The sequence below is a fragment of the Macrobrachium rosenbergii genome, chromosome 44 (genome assembly GCF_040412425.1).
Source record: "Macrobrachium rosenbergii isolate ZJJX-2024 chromosome 44, ASM4041242v1, whole genome shotgun sequence".
NCBI classification, from domain to species: domain Eukaryota; kingdom Metazoa; phylum Arthropoda; class Malacostraca; order Decapoda; family Palaemonidae; genus Macrobrachium; species Macrobrachium rosenbergii.
This window is the reverse complement of record NC_089784.1, coordinates 35,149,477-35,177,046: the sequence shown is the minus strand read 5'-3', so window position 1 is coordinate 35,177,046 and position 27,570 is coordinate 35,149,477. Positions and strand designations below refer to the sequence as shown.

Genomic DNA, 27,570 nt, shown 5'->3' with positions numbered 1-27,570 from the left:
ACTCACCATCTTTCCAACTGTGTAGTTTCACTCATAAATTGATGCATCTATTCCCAGTAACAGAAAACTCCAACATTCCTTCTTTCTGTCTTGGTCACTGGAGCTAACAATTCCCAGTGATGACATACAATATAGTACTTTCTTTCACAACTGGTCTCAAAGGAACATCACCCAATCAATGACAGATTTGATTGTATGCAAAATGATAAGCTATATTAACCCTTACAGGATGGGCTAAATATATATTAAGCACACCCCTAGACCGGGCTAAATTCAAGGTTGGCCAATTTAAAAAAACACATCAATGGTAAGGGGAAGATATGCATATGTACACGGTAAATAAGAAAAAAAAATTCTAAAAAATTTTCTGTACCTTCCACAGGAAGTTGAAAGTGAATATTTTCCAAAAGGTAGTCTTAAAAATATGCTAATTTTACCAAGTTATAAATGTTTCTTCTAATAATTTTTAAAATTTTATTCTGTAAAATTATAATTACAGCTCACACAATATCATAACAGGTAATAATTAAAATCAGTAACAAATTCTGAGTACAGTATATTTATTGTAAAATATTTATGAGACGTCCTGTGATGGGGAGCTGCAGTACAATCCCCCATGACATCTCAAACTGATCTCCCTCTATCCTCTACTGAGCTACTAGATTTACTGCATAAGTCACACAATTTTTTCAAACTGTATGGAGCGAAATGTTGATAGTCAGAGGACAATAACCGGAAATCACCCCAAAGCTATAAACAGTTGTCAACTGACAATGCCAGCTCACAAAAGTTTAACTTTCAGAGTAGCAAGAGGAAAAAAATATGTGCTATGCCATCATCTGGAAATCCAACATGAACCCAATCAAAATTACATCTTTTCAACAGATTACAGATTTTAAAGAAAAATTACTACATAGATGGCATATTTATACTAATATAACAAAATGGTTGTTTTAAAAATAATTCCCCCACACTAAATAAATTGTTAGATAACAATTGCTTCAACAGGACCCTCAAGTTTTATTCTACTATAACAAAATTTCTCAAATTCATTCAGGTATGAAGACACTGTCATTCTATATCAAATATAAACAAACTGAAAGTACTGCAATGCAGGTACAACAGATTTTAGTATTCCCTGTGTCACTATTAAGTATTTAGGTACAAATGACAAACATTTACCTGCAAAATGTATGAAGACAATCCCGTAAGACTGCTCCTTCACCAATTCCAATATCCAAAAAACACACGAGACATTCGAAGGGCTCTTGATTAGGAACGCAACCTTGAAGTTCGAGAACAGACATTGCGGCACCTATGCCAGACAGCTGTAAAAAAAAAGTTTAAAATCCAGCATGAAGAAAATAAAACATTATACCGTATTTCATCAATGCAATACATTTTCATGAATTTTTTATGGAGATTAGTACTGATATGAATCTGTCATACTCAAAGGGGAACTAACTTTGGGGACTGTATTACCTTACATAAACTTATTACTATTATTACCTTGCATGCACTTACTACTGTACCTTATTTGCACTACCGCTAGCTGTTCCGCTGTGTGCTGCACTAGGTCTCTCAGTGGCACATACTTCACAGCCTGGCCGTTCCCATTTGTTGACAAGAGTGCAACTTGGACAAACCCATCCATGTACTGGAGTTGAAGGAGTCACGACAGATGCCTGATCCTTCTTAAATGAAGCTCCGTCTACAGCTTGTGGCCCAGAGGAACTGCTTCCTTTATTGTGTTGTTGAGATGTTGATGCATATTGTGAATCCTGCTCCATTTTTTTCTTTGTAGTCAAATTTGTTTGCTGCAAGACATCTTTGTCACTGGCTTGGCTAGATTTTTTTTGAACTTGGCTGTACAGAGGGACAGTCTTTGGGGGCTGCACATTCTGTGAAGACTGTTGGTTAGGAAGTACAGGATACAAGGTAGAATTATTACTTCCAGAAGGATTTTTAGGCAGGTTTGGTGACAATGGCAGCAACTGAGAAGTCTGTTGGTTATTTAAAGACTTTGCTTGGCTGTTATTTGCAGAATGCTGGGCTTGGTTCATCTGCCCTATCTTCTGCTGGAAATTAAGGGAGGAAGAACGGCTTGGAGTGGGTACTTGGGCAGGTTTTTCCTGAGACTGACTTTGTGGGTCTTTTCGAACTACTTGTTGCGGAGGCTTAACTGATTCAACAGGGTTTGGAGGATTTATGGGAGTTACTTGCTGCTGTAAGTTATAATAAGGCTCTTCAGCTTTCGGCAAATTGGATGTCGTAAGGGGAATGTTTTGTGGCTCTTGATGTGACACTGACTGCATGGAATGAGATTCAGGATCAATTTGCTTCACAAGTGGTACCTGTACATAATGTTGCTGATGCTGCAACTCCATAATTACTCTCTTCTGCTTTAGGAGTTCTGGTGTCAAAGCCTGTTTGTAATATGTTTTTTTACCTGGCGAATCATTCCGAGTCTCTTGATTTGGCTCATAAGACTTCACCTGGTCTTGGTAAACGTTTGCTTGATAAACTGGTTCAATTTGATGGGGAGGTAGTCTGTCTACATTTGTGTATGTTGGGTTCCCTGATGTCCCCTCTTGGGTTTCAGAATGTGTGCCATCTTTGCTACTCATATTTCTCACGTAGGAATTCATGGAGGCAACATCAGTCCCACTTGTATCTGAAAAGGCAGTAGGAAGCTCTTCTTCATTTTGTATATTCTCTGAAAGCAGTTGTCTATTATTTACACTCTGTTGAACCTCATGTCCATTGTAAGCATTAGCTACATTCTGGTACATTTCTACATTACTTTCTTGCAGTTCATCCTCATTATCAGTGCTGTTACCATCTTCATCATCTTCATCCTCTTCATCATCATTTAAATCACTGTAATCAGTATCTACACTAAGCTCATACCTCTGAGTATCTGGATTATAAAATTTCGGTTTCACACCTTCAGCACTATATACACGTTCATAATTTGGACCAGAACTGTCAATGGAAGACCTTGAATTACTCTGATTAAGAGAGTATTTGGCATAGTTCTCCTCATTAAGGGAAATCTTGCTACGGGACTGAGGTTCGGGTGCTGGTGCTACTAGATAGAGGAAAATTGGGCATCCTTCCGTAGTTACTTTGTGGTGACCTAAGGTGAGACTATCATCGTCTGCCAGTCGGCGACCTAGGATCCACCGTTGAAACTGAGGAGGAAAACCAAAATCCTGATAAACCTGTAGGGGGGAAAAAAATTGTTAGTTTAAAACTGTACTTTTTTTAGAACTTCAAAAGTTCCATTAAGTTCCATTAAGTAACTTCAAAAGTTCAAGCAAAGATGCAACGCATTACTACCCTAAAACAATTCTCCTTGTATTTTAATTGTCTAATTAATTGTTAATTTACTTTTACTTTTCTTAAAACTGATTTCTTCTATCTGTATTTCCTATTACTTCCGTTATTTATTTCAAATGAACACCACATTCTCTGGAGGCTTAAATTTCAAGTCAATGGGCCCTGTGGGCTTGTTCCATATGAATAGGGTTCATGTTCTGTATAATATAATAATAATAAAAGTGGTTATACAGTAGACTAGGTCCTTTACTAAGTCCTTTACCCAAAACTTTTAATTATGATGCATCCTACTACAAGGTTTCAAATTTCTATTCCATCATGGAACTTCATGAACACAGCATCTACTCCCTCTACCTCCATAACTCTCACCCTACCCCATAGTTCACTGATTTCCTTCTTATTCAGTGCATTTTTCTCGCTTCCTTGTTATCAACTTTGTAACAAATACAGTCATATTTACGTATACTTTTTCACCCTTCCTCGAGGTCTTGATATCACTACAAGAGTTATCCTGGTTCTACACCATACAGGATACAGTAAATAAATGCACCATATTTAGTTGATGAGATGTCTATTTCCAACTGTAGTGTCTTTATATCAAGTATCAAAACTTACCTTATCTCGTAATTCACCAACAGTCATGGACACCATCACAGAGAAGGCAAATGGCCCTTGATGGCTGTTCTTGTCCTCAACATACATCTTGACACTAGAAAAGACAAAATAATCATGATAAGTATTTCAAATTAATATAATGCATATATGCAACAAAACAGTACTCAGTAAATATATTTTAAACAATTTTTAAACTCCAGAACTGCAAACCACTCATTTCACCAACGACATCATATCGTGGTGCTAGCCAAAAAATACTCCTCAGTAAGAAATGAGATAGTAAGCCTTCTTCAATTAATATCTAGCTAATGGTAATCCCCTTGCTCAGCCGTCTTAAATGTCAATGGCGTAAGTACCTAAGCTTTCCGTGATACCAAAGGTCTTCAAGAGATTCATTTAAAAGAGGTATAAATACCAGGTGAGTTAATTAATTGATGCTGATTTTTTTAGATATTATTAGCATTAGAATTTTCTTTCAGAACTGACAACATAATTTCTGAATGATTACATAACACCTGCTAATTTTCCTCCCTTCTACTAACTGTAAGCAGGCTTCTAAGTCTTAGGATATCTGTAAGAACTGAGGGCTCCACAGGAGCAAAAATTGGGAGAACGTCTCTTATTAGAGACAATATCCAAGTTACTTAGCCTTCTTTACAAACAACTGTTTCAACAGGTAGTAGAAAATGGCCTTCGTGCTTTCTCAAGAACACGGGAAAGAAAGAAATTAAAATCTCCCATTTTGATACTTAAGCAAACATCACAGCTGCCTCTCCTGTAGTGTCCATCCTTGAAGATGGCATGACCTGTCACCAAATCACACCTGGGTACTTTATGATCAACTGTCTACAAAGCAAAAAAAAATACAAGCAGTTCTATTATTGGTTATTATCTAGTACTGATAATAATCATGTTCCATACAATTTCCACTATATCAGCAGCTACAGTCACACTTTTTCTGAAGTAAGCAGTTACTTGATTTGTTAATTTTTTTACATTCATGGATTAACACCACATTATCAGACCTCACTGGTAAATGCTTATGCAGCAGAGGACAAGTTCATGATAATACAAAGCACTAGCACATATTTCTGCAACAGATGACAAATGATTGTGTGCAAAAATGCAAACAAAACTGAAACTGACATGAGAAAATGTTTAGATGATTGACATAATTATATTTCTTAAGGTACAACAATCCTAGGAATCCTTGCCATTTACCTACCACTCAAAAGAACAAAGCCTGAAAACTGATTTTCACCTAAATTCAAAATGCTGCATTTCATTATTACATAAGGAAAAATACCAATGAAAATTGAATCAAATAATGAAATTAAATTCGTAATAGTGTAATCCAAAAATACGGAAAACAGACCTGGAAAGGTCAACAGACTCGTAGGTAATCCAGTTAGCTACCAAGAAACCTGATGTAACTGGTTACACTGGCACCAGGGAATGGTTCTTCTTGTTATGGAAATCAAGCAAATGCAAGAACTGGCTTTGCAAAACTAGTGGGCTTGTGTGGAAACATTGCTTAAAGATATACTGTAATGAGCATGGGACTCCCAAAACTAATAGACTACACTATGAAAACTAAAGCAGAATCAAAGCAAGAGGTTTCTACACTGTACTAAAACACTGCATTATTTGTAAATTTATTCACATTTACTAAAGAAAATCTAAATAAAAGCAGATAACTTACTTGAATATTAAGTCCTTATCTTCAAAAACATTTTTGACATCGCTTGGGCCATCAGGGAATTTACTGATGGTGTCAGACTTTACCTCTCGTCTTGCCGGATCGACTCGGTTTTCTCTTACGCTAGAGCAAGAGCTCTCCTTGGAATCTGCTTGCTGGGTATTTGCTGTTGGGTTATCTTCCTGCACGTTGTGCATGCCGTCTTCTTTACCACTAACGGACTGAGCTGAGGTTGACGTTTGAATATGATCTTTTAATACGACAGCATTGTGTGAAAGCAAACTTACAGTCTGGGTATTATCAACAGTGTCAGTCACAGACATATCATTATAATGCTCATCATATTCCTCATTTTCCAACATTTCACAAGCATCATAGAAACATTCAGACACATTACTATGGGGGGTGTGAGATCTTGGGACCTCTGCTTCATTGTTTTGGGGATTTAAATAACTACTTTTAACATCTGGAGGTGATGAAGAAATGGCAGATGGTTGGGTCCCAGTGTCAGAACTAGTCTTGTCTTTGGGAGTGCGAGTAACAGAGCAGGACACACGTAACTCAGCCAGTTCATGTGCAAGTTTCGCCGCTTCGGCATGCTTCCCACAAGAAATGGCTGCCTCCAATCTCCGGAGAAGGCGATTAATGTTTAACGTGTTCATCTGTCCTAGGTTTGGTTCTTCAACTTTCAAAGTTGCTGTAAGAAAAAGTAGTCATGAAAACAATAATACCCAAATTCAGAAAAAATAAGTGTGGTGTTAGACAAGGTAAGAAAGTAGTTTTGGCCCTTTCATTACACATAACACACCATTAGGTACATTCACTGATTTCTATCTTCCTAGAGGTGACAAACCACAAAAAATGAATAGTTTCATTAATAAATAATGTAAACTAAACACATAATTGCACTTTTCCACCAATCATATTATGGTTGACCCCAAGTAAGAAGTGAACTATGTACATTTTTACACAATGTATAAATAAAGTAATTTGTTTAAATAACCACTTATATTATAATCATTACCAAAGGTGCAAATACAAAAGGTCTCTTCAGTATGTTAAGCATAAATGATCAACCTAATTTTTAAGACTTTTAAGTTTGTATAAAGATACAAATCATTGCCTTAGGCTCTTTCTAACATGGTACAGGGAGCCCCCATGTTACAGTGGCACCGACTTATGGCATTCCATTCTTACGGCACTTACAACAGGAATACTGTAAGTGTCTAGTTATGGCACCATAATCATTTTTATTTAATAAGTACCGACTTATGGCAGAAATCGACTTACCGGAACGGAACTCCTGCCATAAGTCAGGGACTGCTTGTACTTCAAGATTCACCATTTGGTCGAGTCTAAGGATATTTTTCTCAAACCACACACATTTATTTAATGACATAATATTATGTTTGGATCTTAGCAGGGAGTGTTAGGTGACTAAACTCTAGAGGTCCCCATACCTAAAAGTTTGATGGGACCACAGTCATTTATCCAGACTGGCAATGCACCCCTAGAAGATTTGTTCTTAAATAAGAACTGAAAACTAGAGTGAGGCTAAATTAAAATAATTTTGACAGTTAAGTGGGAAGAAATCAAAGGGAACAGATTCAATGTAATAAGGCAAAAGCATTGCAACTCAAGACCAAAGGGCTGCTGCAAAGGACCTTGTACACGGTGTCGATTCTTGTCCTCTTCTGACTGGTATTCATCGTAAAACTAATATGCAGTGCTGTACCTGTGAGCCTGATTGTAATCCATAATAAATGCAAGGATTACATCTCATATAACACAAGCAGCAAATATTATACTTACTGTAAAGAACTTTTCATATTAAGCAGTTCATTACCTTTATAACATCTCCCACAAAGACTTTCTGCTTTTGACTCAGAGCTCTGATTCTCCACGTACTCTAACAGTAAAAAAATCATGGAGTACTATAAGCATTTGCTCTCTGTATGAAAATAGTGATCATAATGCCTATATATGACTTGTATAATATTGGAAATAGAGGCTATCTACATTCAAACTTACATATGTTATGTGCTTAATAACATATCTATATATAGGGTATTCTTTGAGTAATGATAAACATGAAATGTGCTCGAGACAGTTTGTACAATAATGTATTCAAACAGAAAATTTCAAATCTACATTTGATAACAATAAAAGCTAAATACCTTCCTGAAGTAGACATAAGAGCTTTATGGAATATGATAATTGCATAAGGTATCTCTGACAAACTACAGTACATCTGAACCCCGGTATTCGCGGGGGTTGTGTACCACAACGTCCCCCGCAAATAGCTAATATCCCCTAATACTTAAAACCCCTCTAAAAGTTCTTAGACTACCTATTTTGATAGTTCAAACACAAAAAACCTCTAAAATGCTTATACCCAAATGTTTTATTAGTTTTATCACAAAAAGTGCATTTAGTCATGAAAATTATATGAAAATACTATAATTAATGAGTATTTCTCAGTGAAAAATACTGCAAACAGGTGAATTTTCCCCCAAATAATGTATATATATATGTTCCATAGAGAAATCCACAAATCAGCGAGTCTGTGAATCGGGAAATGCGAATAGGCGGGGGTCGACTGTATAGCCTATAGATAAGTGACTTCCATGAAAAGTTCCCCTCTAACTAAAAGGCCAATCATAATCATCAACCTTCATAAACACAGTACATGAACACAGCGACAAACAAGAAGCACTTTACCAATGGCAGCTCTCTCCTTTCTATACCATTAAGTACAGTAAACCCAAAATAAAAAAAACTTCACTGATTTATAGAAGCCTAAAAATTATGATAGTATCAAAAAAAGAATTGTCTTGCAATACACAAGTGACATATGCCACATACAGGCTCCAGTGACATGATTTTTTCTTGTGCCATTTGCTGTACTGTTTCAGATGCTTATCTTGCGCAGGAAATTTGCTTTCTTGTCACAATTAAACATTTTTATATTTTGTGCCATTCCCATCTGCCAATTTCCAAACTTTTCCTGGTTTTAATAAGAAAATCAAGGTATTTTTCCCTTTTCTGAATATGCCAAAGTGTAGTTTGGGTATTTCTTCAAGGTCAAAAAGTTATGAGACAGAAATGCTATGAAGTGGAGGCATTTCCAAAAAAAAAAGTGCTCCTTCCACAAAGGCCAGTCAAGGTGAACAAACCAATGATGAAAAACACCAACTGTGTATCATTTCTAGAAAAATAAAAGATACACTTTGACATGATGCATATGCATTTAGCCACTACTATCGTGTCACAGTAACATCAAAGCTAGTTCCTGGATAATCATTCATTTTTAGAAACTAGTTTAATAAGGCCACTGAGTCACATTTCTAGACTCCCTTAGGGCTGGCATGAAGGATATCTTCTTGAAAGAGGTGAAAATATGGGAAAGGCTAAAGTTAAAGAAATTGGACAGCTGGATGGGATGAAACCAAAAGAAGTGGGTGAGAAGTTACAGGCACAGAGCAATGCAGCTGTGACTGAAAGGATGATGTGAATGCCATTTATAGTACCATCAACAGAATGTCATGTATGTTATATTGCAAGTGACCACCCCAGAAGGCAAACTGGTTCCTGGAATGTCTAGGCCAACTGCTGCTGCAAACAGTATGTCATTTTCTAGTTATCAGGTTTCATACTACTCATTTTACTAGGAGTTTTCTTTTGGCTACAACTAAAATGTGGATTAGTTTGCCTAGTGCAGTTGTGGAATCTTGTGACCTCCATCTGTTTAAGAGAGGAGCAAATTCATTCCTGCTTTCCACTGACGTCTCTTGAAATCAGGTGTAACAGTCTTGTTTTCTGTTCCTTCATATTTATTAATTTATCACATTTTCCTTTAACTTTCTCTCTGCAGGCTGATTTCTCTTTGGAGCCATCTTGGGTTTACAGTCTGTTGACTTTATCCATACGGATTTCAGCTGAAGATTTAAAGAAAGCAAGAAAGAAAGCTAACATATCCTTAAATAATGACAATATACCATTAACTTAGTTATAAAAAATATCTGGCAGGTAAAGCAGGTGAAGCAATTTACATAATCACAACATTACAGAAAGATGCAGTAAGAAGTTTAAATATACAGCTCTACTGGACAAGAATAGAACAAAAGCAATTTGACAAGGAGAAATCATACAGGTTTTTCAAAAATGACAAATCACCTGAATTTAACATGCATGAAAATTTCAAGTCCAAAAAAATTGAAAACTGTACTGTAATGCAATTCATTCAGTCTTTTTTCATCAGTGATGAATTTAGGTGATGACTACTTAAAAGACTAGTTTACAGTACTGTGATGTAAACACAAGGTACAAAATGTACGTTTCACATATAGTTTGAATACTGTATAAAGCTAATCTAATAAAAAAAAAGATCAATACATGCCTACCAGTCAAAACTTACAAACTTACCTTTGAAATTAGCAATGCCATCAGCAACAGTGAGCTGCTGACTTAATCTTTCAACTTCCTGTTTTTCATCTTGGCTTTGTTCTTTCTTTTCAATTCCTGTGCTAGCTGTGGAAGATAGGTTATCATTATTTACAGGGAGAGGAGCAGTTTGGTCCTGGGCTGTCTCTACGACAATCTGGGGTACAACCACAGAGGGTTGAGCATTCGTGGGAAGTGAAGCAGGGACTACTGTCGTACTCTTTGTATCTGCAGGAGACGAGCATTCACTGTGCTGAGCCTCAATACTTTCAAAGTCTTTGGCCTGAATAAGTTCAAAAGTACCAGATCCTATTGACATCGACTGATTCCTATTTTCAGTGTGTAACACTCCGTTTCTCACAATGGCATCTGAGGATGTACTGGAATGGCTGCCATTCTGCTGAACATGCAAGGATTGCATACCTGACAAAGCCTGCTTACTAGTTCTGGAAATGTCTGTTAAGGTGTTTCCATTTGATTTGACATCTGTCTTATTAGAGAATAAGTAGGAGAACTTTGGTTTCCTTCTGGACATCTCATTCTTTACTCTCTGCTTCTCAATTCTCTCCACCTCAGCCATAGCAGCCATCTCATCAAACTTTGCAATAGCTGCAACAATGTCCTTGTCTCTCATCAAATCATTCTTTCTAGGAAAACTCGGACTCTCCTTGAAACTTTTCTGACTCCTTGGTAATTCAGGGCTATTGTTAGCTGAATTCATCTGCTCAAACGCTCTAGTTCTTCCTATCACGTTACTGAATGAGCGTCTCCTTGTCACTTTAGGTTTTTCTTGGACTTGCTGTAACTGTTCTAGTTGATTGAAGATGCTGATGACGTTATGAACTACACCACTCGGCTTCATTACCAGCGGTTTACGGTAATTCTTGGTGTAAAATGTTCTGTCTTCTGAACTTTCCGTTCCATTGGCTATACCAATGCCAAAGTCATTTCCTGAAGTACCATTCAGCTGTTCTGAATTGTTAATTGTACCTGACTGGTTTGCAGTTTCATCTTCAGGTCCATTGTAAAATTCCTTGTCTAAAGACTTGCTTTTTTTGTTCTTTGAAACACCTTTTTTCTTTTTCATAGACTTTTTTTCATCAGCTGCTATTTCATTGTCAGTGCCCTCCAGGTTTATACTCTCAGAGCTGTTGACACCATTCATAAATCTTGCTGTTCTGGCTTTCCTCAGCACCTCTAAATTAGGTTCTGTTTCAAAATCTTTGTGATTTGCAAAGTCTCCTGGCACAGTAGTCTTTTGCACTTCACCATTAATGAAAGCTTTATTGGTCTTTGGTTTTGCACCTGTAGCACTGACATCATTTGCAAGCGAAGGCTTTGCTATCTTTGAGCTTTTTGTAATCTTTCCATATGGAGTGTCACCTTCAGTACCACCTTTACTGCCTGATGATTTTGTCTGTGAACTTTCTTCTGTTTCACCTCCTCCTCTCACATGCTCATCAAATGTCATGAAATATTTTCTAAGCTCCTTTTCCCAGTTAATATCTCGCTTCTTCTTATTATCTGTAGGCCTTGATTCAGCCCCCTGGGATTCAGCTTCTGCTGGTACAACAACATCTGCTTCAATTTCCCTGTTATCATCTGGAGCCTCCTCTTCATGAATTACAGTCACAGGACTTTCATCAGAGACGCTCGGCTGCGAACTTGTGTGCTCCATTGTTCCAGATTTGTTGTCCTCCTCAATTCTTCTTGGATTCAGTGGTCTCCGCACCATACAAGCCTCACACTGCAGCCTCCAAGGTAGATTTATTAAAGTGCACACTTCACAAACCCACTTCAACTTGCGCTCATTGTACTCTGCATCAACTGGAAGAGGTGAGTTGTCTTCAGGTTGGTCTGTTGTTGTAGTTTTCATGACATTTTGCCACTGAGCAAAATTATCTCTTTCCCGGAGTAACAGGACTTCTTCCCTTATCTTGTCACCCTTCTTCTTTTCCTTCTTCTTGGCTGCTTCTTCTTCTTCCTGCTGATTTATCCAAGCAATTTCTTGTCTTACATCTGCTAATTCCTTCATAATTTGTCTTGCTTCAGATGTGTTAAGACGGAGATCATAGTTCATCTCACTATGTAACTCATCTTGTACAGAGTCCCTTCTGCCACACTCACCAACTGAAGAAGGTACAGGGAGATCATCATAAATGTCATCTGCAGGAGTTGTAGCAGATGACGTCATGGATTCGGATGCTTCTAGTATGGTAGAAACATCGGGAGAGAAAAAGTTGTTCATCCGAAGACCGAAGTTTTTGCTCTGCCTTCGAAATTGACTCAACAGAGATTCCTGAGGTTGGTCATTATCATCATCACTCTGTTGTCTTTTTTGGTCTTTGGTTCCAACAGGTGATGTCCTTAACTTACCACCCGAGACATTTTGGGTATCTTTGGCAAGTTTGTAAAATAATTCTGCATCAAAAGAAGCCCTCTGTAGTGGAGACTCCCTGGCTGGACGCACAGGTGGGGTAGGAGATGAATCTGTGTCACTTGAGTCACTTCTTACAGCTTGAGTTTGTGAGACGGACCCAGTAGATGGAGTGCCATGTGCAGAAGTATTTTCACTGTTTAAAGATTTACTTCTTTCCTCTATCTTCAGAGTTGCTTGCTCTGTATAACTTTGTATGGTGATGTTTTCTTCTTCACCACTTCTAAAATTGTCATATATCCCATTATCTTTATTTGATAGCTCCTCATCACTTTCCACTTTGGAAGAAGATTTCAAAGTTGTACTAGTACCAACTGAACTAAGAGTACTTATGTCTGAGAGCTCGCCTGTTCCTGGTAAGAAATCTGTTTGAGTTAGAATGTGAGGTTCACTACTCTTATAGAATTTGCTGTCATACAATTCTTTCTTTGCTCTTTTCTCTTCCAACTCTCTTTGCATTTGTTCAGAAGCAGCTCGATCCAACTCACTAATATTTGCTAGAAGAGAAACCTGAGACTTCCTTTTTTCTTTCTTCTCGTCTTCTTTCGTTTTTCTCAGTGTATCTTCATCTGAGGTTTTCCCAAGTTTAAAACTTCCACTTAAGCTTATCTTGCTACGGGAGAACTGGATGTCAGGCATCCAGCTCTCGTAGATTCTTTCCTTTTTTACGACATCTTTCAAGTCTTTGGTATTTTCCTTATTCTGCTTCTTTTTTCTTTTATACCATGGACGAGGAGAGAGATTCATTTTTGTTGCTTCTGGAATGCTTGGACTTGAAGAGGATTTTAAATCTTGGGTAAGGTAACCACTCTCTAGCCTAAAGGATTCAGTTGAATAAGGACTAATTGTAGTCTCACTAGAAGCCACACTGCTGCTATGAGACTTCAAGGTAGTGGAGGCTGAAGATGGAGATTGAGAAAGGGAACTTACACTAGATACGTTGCTAATTGGGCGATTTCCCCTTTTGGTGGGAACTGCAGGGGCCTGGCGCTTTTTGGCTATTTCTTGGACCTCCTGGTTTCCCTCATTTGAATTTAGAGCTCTCATTCTTTCTGCAACCAAATGGGCCGGAGGTAAAGGAGCTCTTCGCTTTGTTTTGGTGTAAATCAGACCTTCACTCTTTGATTTCTGAAGCTTCCTTCCATCTGGACCTTGAATATTCATACCTGTTGAGGCCTCATCAGTCACAGCAATGGGCCTACCATCCCTAGATGGGAGGCTTGCACAACTTTTGTGAGACTTCAGAGATCCAGACTCACTATTTTTTGGAGATCCTGGGGGTTGCGGTGCTGGCCTCTTCTTACGACTAACTGTAGTGCTGCGAGATCCTCCCTTTGAAGAAGAATCAGAAGATGCACTGATGGTAGAAAGCCTCTTACTTAGCTCTTCATCTTTACAATTCTTTTTCATTTTCTCTGATGATAATTCTTGGGTCAGTAATTTGCTGGATATACCAAATTCTAATCCTCTCTTAGACATCTTATTATCTGCACTTTTACTTCTCATAATTGGTACATATGCAAAACTACTTGTTGCACTGGTAAGACTACACACACTTCCTCCACTATTGGTGCTCACTCGATCAATGGAGGATGACCTTTTTTTTCTGTCTTTATTCCTAAACCAACGAAATATATTAAGAAATCCACCACTTTTCTCTCTCTGGAGAGTTGGTTTGTTCCTCGCATTGCCTCCTCCTAAAGAAGCAGATTTCTTTTCAATGTCCAGCATTGAACTATGCATACCTACACTAGACTTTATTCCATAATTTCTTTGGTAATCACTAAGGTTCGGGCTGGACGGAGTGGATACACTCGACTGTCTGTTTTGGCCTGCTTTGTAGGACAACTGTTTCACACTTGAGTTAGACGATAAGCTCGACTTTCTAATCATAGTCTCACTACTGTACTCCCCAGTTTCGGACCAATCCTCATATTCACAATAAGCTGCACTCTTTCCAACACTGGATGCCTGAGTGTTCTCCCTTTTCACAGCACTTTCTGGTTCTACACTCCTGGAAATCTGAGAAGTGTCCTGAGCCCCTTTATGAGTTAATTTTCCGGCTACCATCTCCTTACTTGTATAGGTGGTAGATGAGCATACGGAAGAAGAATATATGGTTGTAGATGTGGTGGCGGCTGGTGAGGAAGAAACAGATGAAGTGACAGTGGTGGAAAAGAAGCTAGAGCCCTTATCCTTGGCCTGGTGGGTAAACTTTGGCTGTTTCTTGTCCAGTACCCCATCCACACCAAGGGCAGTACATACGGACGGATCCATCTCGGGCCCAGATCGCTGCAAATAAATTCCAGTAAGTTACACAGTAAGGCTTCTTGCATTGGGCTATTGATGTTTTTTACATAAAGGATTTTTCTCTATATACTATGCCGCAATTAACATTTACTATGAAATATACAATATACAATTTTATCTGGAAAAGCGTTACAATTGAACAACTACCCATAAATAAATTCTTGTTGTAATATTTTATGAATCACTTTTTTTTCACATTCAATTTCACACCTCACTCCCATGAAGGAGAGATGGTTACATTCACACCATTGCTTCCATAGATATCCAAAGTCTTTTCCCAGTCTTTTTCACACATCCTGTGACTCGCCTCTTCTTCCAACCTACTGTCATCTGTTACATTTATTCCTAAATTATAAAAACCTGCTTTGTTTTCTACCAACCATATAGACACTCGTAAAAAAACACTGGAATTGCAAATCTTTTTAGTCTGGACCCACACTGTTCTGCTCCTAACCATCCTCTCACCTGTCTTACTAAAAATCCAGCCATACAACTTCCCTGATATACTACGTAATGTTACACCCCCTACAATTCTTATAGTCACCTCTATCATCTTTTCCTTTAAAAAATGGAATAACTATTCCCCTCAACAATTCTTTCAGATGTTTCTCTAATCCAGGCAAGCCTTTTAAAAATCCTGGCTCACTATCATCACTGCACTACAGTATCTCAGGTTGTAAACCAATCAACACCTGGTGCCTTTCCATTTTTATGCCTTAGTTGCCCTCATGTTCTCAACAATCACTTTACAAGTTATCAAACTAAACTAACCTCATCCTCTCTTGTGTTGCTCAGCTCTACCTCTTTCTAATTCATGACTCTTTAAAATTCAATTTCACCAGAGAATGTATTACTATGTACAATGTCTTCCCATTAGCATTATTTATTCTCAGTTCCATTTGCTCAAAAACCTTTCTCTCTGGATTTGGTACTTCCCTGTCGAACAACTTCTCCGTTTCCCTAAATTGCTCACCTTTTCCTCTCTAGTATTTTATACTTAAGTGGCTTACAAGCAAAAAGGACAACAATCACTGTGCTGTTCATCCTTTAAATCCTGAACTAAGAATGAAGCTCCCTTACAGAAAACTTCTGTAGCATCAGCTGCTTCAAATACTTCCACATAAGGCTCACCTTCTCAGCCCGCCAGACACAGACGGTGTCACTTACCTCTATGTTGCACACTTTTATGCTTCTGGCAGGTCAGGGCCAGTCACAGAGAACATAATTAAGAGTGACCTACATTTTATGCACAAGTGTGACCAACTTGGAAGCATACTTCAAATACAGTGCTTGTTTTGAAATGAATGCCACAATCAAAATGTGGATCTAATCTTTTACGATCAGATTCATTGTACAACATATTAAACACAATAGGTTTAAGTGATACTACACAATCATTGAAAGGATGGCTATAACCTACCAGGTCTTCATAAATCATGGTTTAGTTTTTTTTTTTAGTAAAGTATCTACACTTTGTTTAATATCTATGTGACCTGTAAACTAACATTACTCCTCCACAACAGGACTGACACCAAGTTAGTTTATCAATGACTAAGCTGTTACCTCTTCTCTCAACTGTATTTTCTTCACTGCTGGGCAACTTCTCTCCCTCTCTCTTTTTTTCCTGGCTCGTATCTTGGTCAGTCTTTTTGAACTCAGAGAGGGTTTCTTTTTCTCTACTACCAACCATGGATTTTTTCCAGCTCCTGTTTTTCCTAACATATAACCTCTGTCATCCTCTCAGAGGGAATGGAACCAGTTCTGTTATGGTTAAGCCGCACCCTCCTTCCGCCACTTTTATTTTAGAGCTTTCTTCTGGCTTGGCAAAAGATAGGGGTACTTAGTTGCCTGTAAAATTGTCATTTTCATTACATCTGGGTACTATTTGGTTGCCTGTTAAATTGTTATTTACTTTACAGAGACAAAATATATCAATTAGTATACTGGTCATCTTTCTTTTGAATTAATTAATCAACAGACCTGATAAGTATCAGACAACCGAAGAACGCCAGGTTTTGAAGGATAAATAAGGGAAGAGTGACAGATTCACTAACAACACTTGAAATGGACATTATATAAAGCTTATTAGCCAATCTTTCAGACATTTATACCGTAGGAGGCATATCATCATTATTAGGTAGTTCAGTCAGACAACTGACCAATATTCTTGACTCTTATTCGCTTTGCATAAAGGGCTTGATTTAACACCAAAATTTTAATCTTATTTGATAGAGTATTCCGCAAACATTTGATACCTGGGCAAGTCGATAACAATAAAGATTGTGACTAAATTCTCTTGACACATTTATTCCCACCAAAACCTTAAATTCACACTTCACCTTACAGGCAGTATATATAACTCCCACAGAATTCTGTGGAGACTTCAGATTGGAATCTGACTGTCTACAATACTGGGCAAATACAAATCATGAAACTAATAAAATTTCATGTGTTTTACAAAACCACATAAATATTTCACTGTTGTTAAGACAGCACAAACCATTTACAATCAATTACTTTATAATCAATTACTTTACCTGAAATCATGTTAAGAGTTGAGTCTGAGTGGTAATTACCAATTCCTAACTTGGCTGTTAGCATTAAAATTGCTTTTGATTAATTAAGGGCTGTTGAAAATAGGCGAATATGCCTTGTATGTGATTAAAACAAATGGCTCCTTACATAAATTATAGTGTAAAAACGTAATCACTCCATGGGCCAATCTCATAGTTCTGACTTTACAAATTCAGACATTTAATGCATTTTATATACAGTGGACCCCCGCCAATTCGCAGCTTCACATATTCGTGGATTTCTCTGTGGAACATATATTCACATTATTTGCAGAAAATTTGCCTATTGGCAGTATTTTTCATAAAGAAATATTCACAAATTACTGAACTTTCATATCATTTTTTACTATATGCACTTTTTGTGGTAAAACTATTAAAATATTCAGGTATAAGCAATTTAGATTTTTTGGTGCTTTGAACTATCAAAACAGGCAGCTATAAGCGTTTTTAGAGGGGTTATAAGTATTTGCAGATTTGAGCTATTCACGGCGGGTAGTGGTGCACATCCCTGGCAAACACCTGGGGTCAACAGTAGTACTTTTTTGTGTACGTACTGTATCTTCAATTACCACTGGAACAGTCATCCTAGTGACCTGATGATGCTAAACTCTTATAAACTGAACAGATTATGAAATTCAGGCTAAAGGCCCAGCACTGGGACCAATGTCATTCAGTGATGAAAATGAGACTAAGAGTAGAGGTGTTTGAAAGGTGTAACAGGAGGAAAACCTTGTAGTTGCACTATGAAACAATTTTTAAGATGGGGTGGAAAGTAAAGAAAGATATGAATGGAGGTACAGTAAAAGGAATGAAAGAGGTTGCAGCTAGGTTGAAGGAAAGCTGCAAAGTACCTCAAGTATAGTAATGCCTTCAGTGCACTATATGAGGTAGACTGATGACACTACCCCTATGGGGGTTATCAACTGAATGAACTGTTACTTGCTGTTGCAAGCACATTTTTATTAGTACATGGTCTACAAAGGTAACTGAACATGACACATGTAGCTTTTGAACCTGTTAACTTTTCATGTATATAAATGTTTTATGTTTGTGAGGTTGGTTAGATTCTGATAATTTACTAATTTCAGCAGTTTGCTTCAGAGTTACAATTCCAATTAATGGCACATATTGTACGTTCTTCTCACATTCCACCTTTGACATACTGGTTAGTCAATTCTTGAATTTTGTAATTCATTAAATAGCTAATTATTGGCGACTTAATTTAAATTTGTCTTTGTCAACATCGGATAAGTGACTCTCATTCTAATGGACTATTTTAATGAAGCCAATTTTATTGCATTAAGGAGGGTGTAAATCTCAATTTTGATACAGGCTCCAATGTACTTAATGCACCACCTATTACTACTTATTAGAATTTTTCTACTACTGTACTGTATTAGGTAATTTTTAATTCCTGATTTAACTAGCATTTTCATCCTGGTTTATTTTCTAAAGATGGGGGAACAGCTTTTTCTATTTTACCTTATCTTCACTAATGGCAATCAATTCATTGTTGGTATTACTTTTGGCTTGGTATAAAAGGTAGTCTCCCCAAAACTGTTTCTTTGGTACCCTGTGATTCAGGTTCTAAATTGTTTGGTGGTCTTCTTCAGGCCCCTCCATATTTTTTAGCTGTTTTTTCCTGAATTCTCCTCCACACGATGTTTCTTATGGATCTGGGTCGTCTTTTCTTACTTATTTTTCTCAGCAGAGTTATATACAGTAATCTCTTTTTCAGTTTTGTGTATCAATACTTTTTTTTCCAATGCCAAGACTTCCTCTAAACTTATTTCAACTTTTTCCTTGCCACTCACATATTATTCAAAAGGTTCAATATACCTCCCATTACAAAATTCAGTCAAAAGATCAACTGATATATTCAATTTAGTTTCATAGAGAAGTATAGGACCCTAGCATAACGACATCCTGAACATGAGCAAGTCACTGTACCAAACTCAGAGACATATGACTACCTGATTTTTATACTGCTGTATATTACATGTAAAGGCCCATGGAACAGTGCACATATATCACTAAAGGAGTATCAACAGAAATACACTGTAACACACTTACATCCTCCAACACAGGATAGCTTTTGTTGTTCCTCAATTCAGTGTACCGAACTAAACCAAAAAAACAATGGTCCAAAGCAACACAGCTGTATGCCTGACAGAAACAGAGCCAGTGAAACAAAGACTAAACGACAAGCGGCAAAATCACATGCCTACAAGAAGCGAGGTGTTATCAGCCACATTTCTATGTCAACATTACACTAAGGTGATAAGTTATAAAAATTCAGTTATCCTTGATGTCATCAGAAAAAAAACAACAGACCCTTGACACTCTGAAGAACAAAAGGCCATCATTTTCTTGGTAAATTAACAAAAAGGTTAATAATAAAATGCAAACATGAATCAATCAATATTTTATTTTAGTAAAATACAGTATTAGTTGCAAGCAGTGTGTAAGTTCCAACTGCCATGCACACACTCAAAACTACCATGCAAGCTCATTCAAGAGCTCTTGTAGAAAAAATACAAAAATGCATCACTTAAGTTTAACAAATCTACATCTTTCTGCAACTAAAAATAATCAAGCTGGTATAGTCACATGATCCTATGCAGCATTGGAATGTTTTCCTCAGAATTTTAACATTATGAGACAAAGTCAATAATAGATCTTAATTAATGGGTTAAATTGTACCTACATAAAAGTATTTTTCAGATATACTCAAGCACAAACTTTCAATTTCAAACAAAAACAATTATACTTGCATCTATTTTCTTCTGTCAAAGCTTTTGATAAAAATAAACTTTTCTATGGTTAGTAAAAACAGATTTTCTTTAAACGTTGGCAACATCATAAAAGTGAAATTCTACAAATCAGCAATTTTTCTTTTTTAAATAAAAGTCAGACCTTTATACAAGAAAAAATAGTAAAACATGAAAAGCATGCCAGAGTATTTAGAGCCATCTGCACAACTCCTAACTAAACTCATTGAAAAAACAGCCACCATTGTGATTTACACAAAAATTCACAATTAACCTTTCTCTGAGATTCTAAAAGAAATATTGTATACAATATCAGGAAGAATTCTTTCTAAATTTAACAGAAAAATACTTCTAGCTGAGTAATAAAAAAAATTTGTCATCACTGTAACAAAGCCACAAGAACTAAATCTTCAAATAAACACAGACACGTCAATCTACAGTACCAATGAATAACGCAAGTATACTTACCTTCAGATAATTTCTTGTATGGATTTCGTAAGACGGAGCTGAGGGAGACCTTACTTTGGGCGGCGGTGGTTCAGGAGCTAGGCTTATATCTAAACTAGGTTTTGGCTTATTGTCCATACTTTGCGGAGAACATGGTGCAGATGAGACAGCTGTCCTACAAAAATTACATATGTGCTGCAATGTCTTGTTTAAAATGATGTATGACAATCTCTTATCAGAATACCTTAAGGCCTCAAGCATGTAAAATGAAAATCTTTCACTCGAACAAGTAAAAAAGAATTATTAATTTATTCATCCTATATTCATATACATAAATAACAAGAATACACAGGTCAGGTTTTCAGCATCCACTGAGATTTTTTATGGTGGAGGTTGGCACACTAATTTTTCAATATAAACAACCTCCTTACTAAAAAAGGCAATGAAATCATTTCACATACACAAAAGGAGTCAAATATGACCGAGATAACAAAGATTAGAAAACTACACCACTTACTTAGTTTGACTCACTGTTGCTGAAGACGTAGTCTGCTTTCTGCCATAGAAATCCTCATCTTTAATCAGAGACAACACCGGTAAAAACAGACCTTGGCCTGGCTGGCAAGTGAATATATGTCTACCTTTCCAAGCACCATCACAGCCACCAGTCATTTCAGATTCCTACAAAAAAATAATAAAATTAACATACTGACCTCTAAATGAATGAGTGAATATGACATTTTTATAGTAAAATAAAGTTTTATATATACTTACCCAGTAATTACATAGCTATTAGTTTCTTTTAACCGGCAGCTTAAAATTTTGAAATTGCAGGTCTCACTAGTTTATTTTGGTTATGGCAACATGTCCCGCCCACTTTCGGGTGTGTAAAAAGAGGTACAACATAGCAAAGAGCTTCAATTTGTTTATGCCCTTATGTCCAAGAGAGGGGAGGCAGGCAGGATCCGATCATGTAATTACTGGGTAAGCAGATATAAAACTTTATTTTATTATAAAAATGTCATTTTTATATAAGTAACTTACCCAGTAATTACATAGCTGATTCCCACATTGAATGGAGGTGGGAAGGTTGGACATATCTACCCTAAAACATTGTTAATAGTAATGAGTTTGAGAATAGAAATTTGCTAACACTGAATCAATGTTGTTGAACCTTACCTGATAAGAGAGCTGCTACAGGTAGATACTGCCTCTGGTTGGCGCTCATCTTATCCAGTAGAGGCGAGGCGGTAAAGCCTTGAGGGCCTACTACTACAGTGGGTGCTTTGTAGCAATGGACTAATTTCCGAGGGCTAGCAAAGCAAAACAAGATGGCCCTGCCCAGAGCAAATATAGTCACCATAACCACCAAAAAACAAATTAAAAACACCAATACCCAACCATTAAAACCAAAGGACTGGAGGGTACTCCAAGTGCATAGTACTCCCAGGCTCCACAAAAAACTCAACAACCTAAGCAAGGCGAAGAGATTAAAGAAAGGACATTGCTTACGTTTCCTCCCCCAACACCATGCCAGCAGCATAAAACGGACCCAAGGTACTGCACTGATCGTAAGTAGTTTCGGTATTCCTTAAGTAATGCAATGCAAATACTGACTTGCACTTCCAAAACGTCACTTGCACAACTGACGTGAGGGATAAATTGCGCTTAAGCGCCAAAGCCGTAGCGACCGCTCTTATCTCATGGGCTTTTACCTTGCAAGAGGAGAGAGAGTCTTCCCTCACCATGGAGTGTGCTTCTGAAATCAAGTTCCTTAGAAAGAATGCCAGGGCATTCTTAGACAAGGGTCGAGAGGGATATTTCACAGAACACCAAAGGTTCCTTGAAGTACCACGAATGTTCTTCGTTCTGTGAAGATAAAACTTATGGGCCCTTACTGGACAGAGAGTTCTTTCTTCTTCAGACGGGCCTACTATCTCAGACAAGCTCTTGATCGTAAAAGAACGAGGCCATGGATTCGATGGCGATTCATTCTTAGCAAAAAAGTCTAGGGAAAAGGAGCAAACTGCATTCCCCTGAGAAAATCCAATACAGTATTTCTGTCCAAAGCATGGATTTCACTGGATCTTTTGACAGTGGCCATGGCAACCAGAAAAAGTTTTCATGGTAAGATCCCTTGAAGAGATAGATTGCATGGGCTCAAAAAGGTGAACTGGCCAGCCACTAAGTACCACATCTAGATTCCGGGACAGCAAAGGTTTTTCCTAAAGCTTTGTGGTACCAAAGGACTTAATAAGGTCGGACAAATCCTGGTTAGACGGTAAGTTCATTCCTTTATGGCAGAAAACCGAGCTAAGCATAGCTCTGTAGCCTTTAATGTTAGAGGTGGAAAGTCGTTTAGAGGAGCGTAGGAACAGAAGAAAGTCCACCTATTTCTTCTACAGAGGTACTACTGTAGAAGAGGACAAGTTATTTCGTTTGCACCAAGACCTGAAGATGGACCATTTAGCCTGGTAGACATTATCTGATGACCGTCTTCTGCACTTCGCAATCGCGTCTGCAACCGCTCTTGAAAAGCCATTCTTTCGGAGCAATCGCCTAACAGTGTGAATCCTGTTAGGGCCAGAGAAGACAGGTTTTGGTGGAACCGTCAGAAGTGAGGTTGCCTGAGAAGTTGTTGCTTCTGTGGCTGCAGTCTCAGGAAGTCCACAAGAACTTCCAGCAGATCCGGGAACCACTCGTTTGCTGGCCAGAAGGGGGCTATCAAAATCATGGACAGGTTTTGATGAGACCAGAATTTGCTGATGACTTGTCTCACTAAACTGAATGGGGGAAAGGCATACAGACCTTTGCCCGACCAGTCCTACAACACTGCATCGGTCGCCCATGCTAAGGATCTGGTACTGGTGAGCAGAAGAGAGGAAGTCGGCGATTCCTGGAGGACACGAACAAATCTATCATGGTTTTCCCCCAGAGCTTCCACAGATCCAGATAAACTTACGGGTCTAATGTCCATTCTGTGGGAAGGATCTGTCTTTGATGGCTCAATTCGTCCGCCAGAATGTTGAGTCTCCCCTGGATAAAACGCTTTGTCACTTGAGTGTCGTTCTGGTGTAACCAAAGAAGAAGACCCCTTGCCACTTCGTACAGGGAGAAAGAGTGGGTTCCCCCTTGTTTCTTGATGTACGCCAGTGCCGTCGTGCTGTCTGAATGCACTGCTACTGTCTTCCTGCAAACTTCTGAAGCGAAGCACTGTAGGCCCAGAAATATCACCAGTAACTCTTTTATGTTGATGTGCCAGTTTTGCTGTTCCTGAGACCAGGTACCTGACACTTCTTTTCTTTTAACCCCATAAGAACTCCCCAACCTAGGTTCGACGTGTCTGAAAAGAACCCTAGGTTGGGGTTCAGAGGTTGAAGAGATTTCCCTTCTGATAGCCTCTTCCTGGAATTCCACCAATGAAGGTCCTCCTTAATTCCCACCATTATCGGGAACACAAACGAGTACGGAAAATTTTCCTGTTCCAGCTGGCTCTGATGAAGAATTGGAGAGGGAGGTCTCAGGTGAAGTCTTCCCAGAGTGATGAATTGTTCCACGGACAAGAGAGTGCCTAGAAGACTCATCCATTGATCGGCTGAGCAAACGTTTAGTTCCAGAAATTCTTCTACTGTCTGGAGACACTTGTTTGTTCTCTTTGGGACTGGAAAAACCCAAAATTCCCGAGAGTTGATCACCATTCCTAAATAAGAAATCTCCTGAGAAGGCGTCAGGAGTGACTTGTCCCGATTGATGAGAAGACCTAGTTCTTGGGCCAAGAGAAGAGTTGTGCGAATGTCCTCAGTACACTAAGCTTTCGAGCGGGAATGTAGTAGCCAGTCGTCTAGATATAGGGAGATCTTTATCCCCATCAAATGAAGCCATTTCACTAGGGGAGCCAATACCTTGGTGAACACTTGCGGCGCCGTCGAGAAACCGAAGCACAGGGCCTGAAATTGGCACCTTGTCCTGAAACACAAACCTGAGGTACTTTCTCGACGTTGGATGCACTGGAATGTGAAAGTACATGTCCTGCATGTCGATGGACGCCATCCAGTCTCCCTGGCGAATGGATGCAAGGACCGATTGATTTGTTTTCATCTTGAATGTTGTTTTTGACAAATACACTTAGAGCACTTACATGCAAAACGGGTCTCCAGCCCCCTGATGACTTGGGCACTACAAAGAAACAGTTGTAGAATCCCAGAGAATGAATGTCCTCTACTACCTCTATAGCCTCTTTCTGAACAAGAGACTCGACCTCTAGCAAGAGAGCAGCAAGTCTCTCTGAGCCTGGAGAGTAAGCTGTCAATTCGACAGGCTTGCGGACTACAGGAGGTTTGTTCAAAAAGGGGATAGCGTAGCCCTCCTTCAGAAAACACACTATCCAGGGTTCTGCTCCCTTTTGTTCCCACCGTTCCCAAAAGCGGAGGAGCCGCGTTCCTACCTGAGTACGGAGGACTATGACTTCATTTCTTGGAGGAAGACTTCTTGATGGAATACTGTGGGAAACGGGTATATGCTCTTGTTCTAGTATGTATTCTAGATCATGAGCTCCGAAAGGGAGTAAGGCTGCAGTGGAGACGAAGATCTGGGAGGAAGAGTCGAAGAATCCTTGGGGCGTCTCGCAGATTGGGAGAGCAGGTCCTGAGTGTTCTTTTTCTGCAGGTCAGAGGCAATGTCCAGTACTGTAGCCTGGGGAAAAAGATGCGTCTTGTTCAAGGGGCAGATGAGGAGGGCCGATCTCCGAGATGGAGTGACGCCTTTCAAAGTAAAAAAATGAAATTTTTATGATAAAATAACGTTTCACTTATACTTACCCGGTAGTTACATATAGCTGTCGTCTTTGACGTCACGGCAGTATTCAAATTTCGCGCTAGCGCTATCGTTACAAAGGTGATCCCTCTACCCCGCCCTCTATCGGGGTATCGGAACCGTCCCAAGAACACGTCATAAGTTTTTGCCCAACTGCCCAGGTGAGGGGGGAGGAGGGTTATGATTATGTAACTACCGGGTAAGTATAAGTGAAACGTTATTTTATCATAAAAATTTCATTTTCACTTATACAACTTACCCGGTAGTTACATATAGCTGATTGGCACCTTGAGGAGGTGGGGCACTGGCAGCTAATAAAATTCTTGGAATTATCTACTTGCAACAAGTTAGACATAGGTTCCTTACCTTTAAAGGTAGCTGACTCAGTGGTTACTGCCTCTGTAGTCTGCTGGCCTTTATATTGTGCCGAGAGGATATAAGGGATCCGTGTGTCGGACACAATAAAAACAGTACCTGCCGTGAGAGAACATGGCTGCGTACGGACAAGTCTGATGCCCTTGATCAGGGCGCAGTACAACGAACAACAAAACGAGGGATCACCTAACATTACCATAAAACCAATACCAAAGATTAAAAACTGGAAGATACTAACACATCATGTATCTCCAGGCAACCTTAAAAAACAACAACCCCAACACCAAGGTGAAAATGTTAGTTAAGGAGCGGACTCCTTTTCACCCTCCCCCCCAACACTGTGTCAGTAAATAAAGGGCCCCAGCGCACTGCACTCTTGAAAACAGTTTGCACGTCCACTAAATAATGCGATGCAAACACTGACTTGCATCTCCAAAAGGTGGACTTAACCAAGTCCTTCACAGATAAGTTTCTGCTAAAGGCTACAGAAGTGAAACCGCTCTAATCTCAGGCGCTTTACCTTAAGAATACTCATCTCCGAGTCAGCACACTGCTCATGAGCTTCTTTTATCAGGCTTCTCAAAAAGAAAGAAAGGGCATTCTTAGAGAGAGGCCTAGAAGGATCTCTAACCGAGCACCAGAGGTGGTCATTGGGACCTCTGAGCTTCTTCGTTCTCTGAACGTAGAACTTGAGAGCTCTCACAGGGCAGAGGTACCTTTCGGGTTCTTGGGACCGACCAATTGGGAAAGGTCCTTAATTTCGAACTCTCTTGGCCAAGGTCTAGACGGGTCTTCGTTCTTGGCTAAGAAACCAAGAGTAGACATACATACTGCCTTCCCCTTAGCAAAGCCTACTCTTTTGTCAATCGCATGTAGCTCACTTACTCTCCCGGCCGTAGCCAGAGCTACCAAAAAGAGTCTTTTTGTGAGATCCTTCAAGGAGATGTTAGCCATCGGTTCAAAGGACTGAGACCGTGAACCATCTCAGCACTACGTCAAGATTCCACGCCACTGGTCTCTTCTGGTCTCTCTTTGACGTATTAAATGATCTAATCAGATCTGAAAGGTCTTGATTCAAAGACACTTCAAGACCCCTATGTCGAAAGACCGAAGCTAACATGGCTCTATACCCTTTAATGGTAGGTACAGCAAGCTTTTTTCTCTGCGGAGGAACAAGAGAAAATCGGCCATCTGGGCTATAGACGTCGAAGAAGAAGAAGACACGCCTTCTCTTCGACACCAGGACCTAAACTGTGTCCACTTCGCCTGGTAAACATTGTCGGAGGATTCTCTTCTTGGCTTGGCGATAGCTTCGAAGCCTCTCTTGAAAAGCTCTCTTTCTGATGAGTCTCCTGACAGTCTGCAGGCGACAAGATGAAGAGCGGACAAGTTTTGGTGGAACCTCTGAAAGTGCGGCTGTCTGAGTAAATCTGGTCTCTCTGGCAGAAGTCTCGGAAAGTCTGACAGTAGGTTTAGAAGGTCCGGGAACCACTCCCTGGACGGCCAGAATGGAGCCACCAGAGTCATCCTTACGTTTCGATGGCTTGAGAACTTCGAGATTACTGCCGCAGGATCTTGAACGGGGAAAGGCATACAGGTCCAGGTCCGACCAGTCCATGAACATTGCATCCATGAAAACCGCTTTGTTGTCTGGAACTGGAGAGCAGTAAAGGGGCAGCCAGTCGTTTTGTCGGTTGCAAAGAGATCTATGAGCGGACGTCCCCCTATATCTTCCAAAGCTCCTCG

General features: G+C 39.0%; 1 protein-coding gene across 6 annotated transcripts in view; it reads right to left on the bottom strand.

The window, feature by feature from the left end:
* The window catches only part of LOC136829520 (serine-rich adhesin for platelets-like), a 46,952-nt gene that overhangs the window by 6,371 nt on the left and 13,011 nt on the right, over positions 1–27,570 (bottom strand). For 5 of the 6 annotated variants that reach the window (XM_067088322.1, XM_067088321.1, XM_067088319.1 and 2 more), the window contains 7 exons: positions 21,155–21,318; positions 20,659–20,812; positions 10,082–14,828; positions 5,660–6,353; positions 3,958–4,051; positions 1,533–3,224; positions 1,183–1,328 (listed from right to left, as the gene is read on the bottom strand). In XM_067088322.1, coding sequence (XP_066944423.1) covers positions 1,183–1,328; positions 1,533–3,224; positions 3,958–4,051; positions 5,660–6,353; positions 10,082–14,828; positions 20,659–20,812; positions 21,155–21,318 — 7,691 coding nt within the window. The remainder of the gene's footprint in view (positions 1–1,182; positions 1,329–1,532; positions 3,225–3,957; positions 4,052–5,659; positions 6,354–10,081; positions 14,829–20,658; positions 20,813–21,154; positions 21,319–27,570) is intronic. The other variant, XM_067088323.1, reaches the window with a different exon arrangement.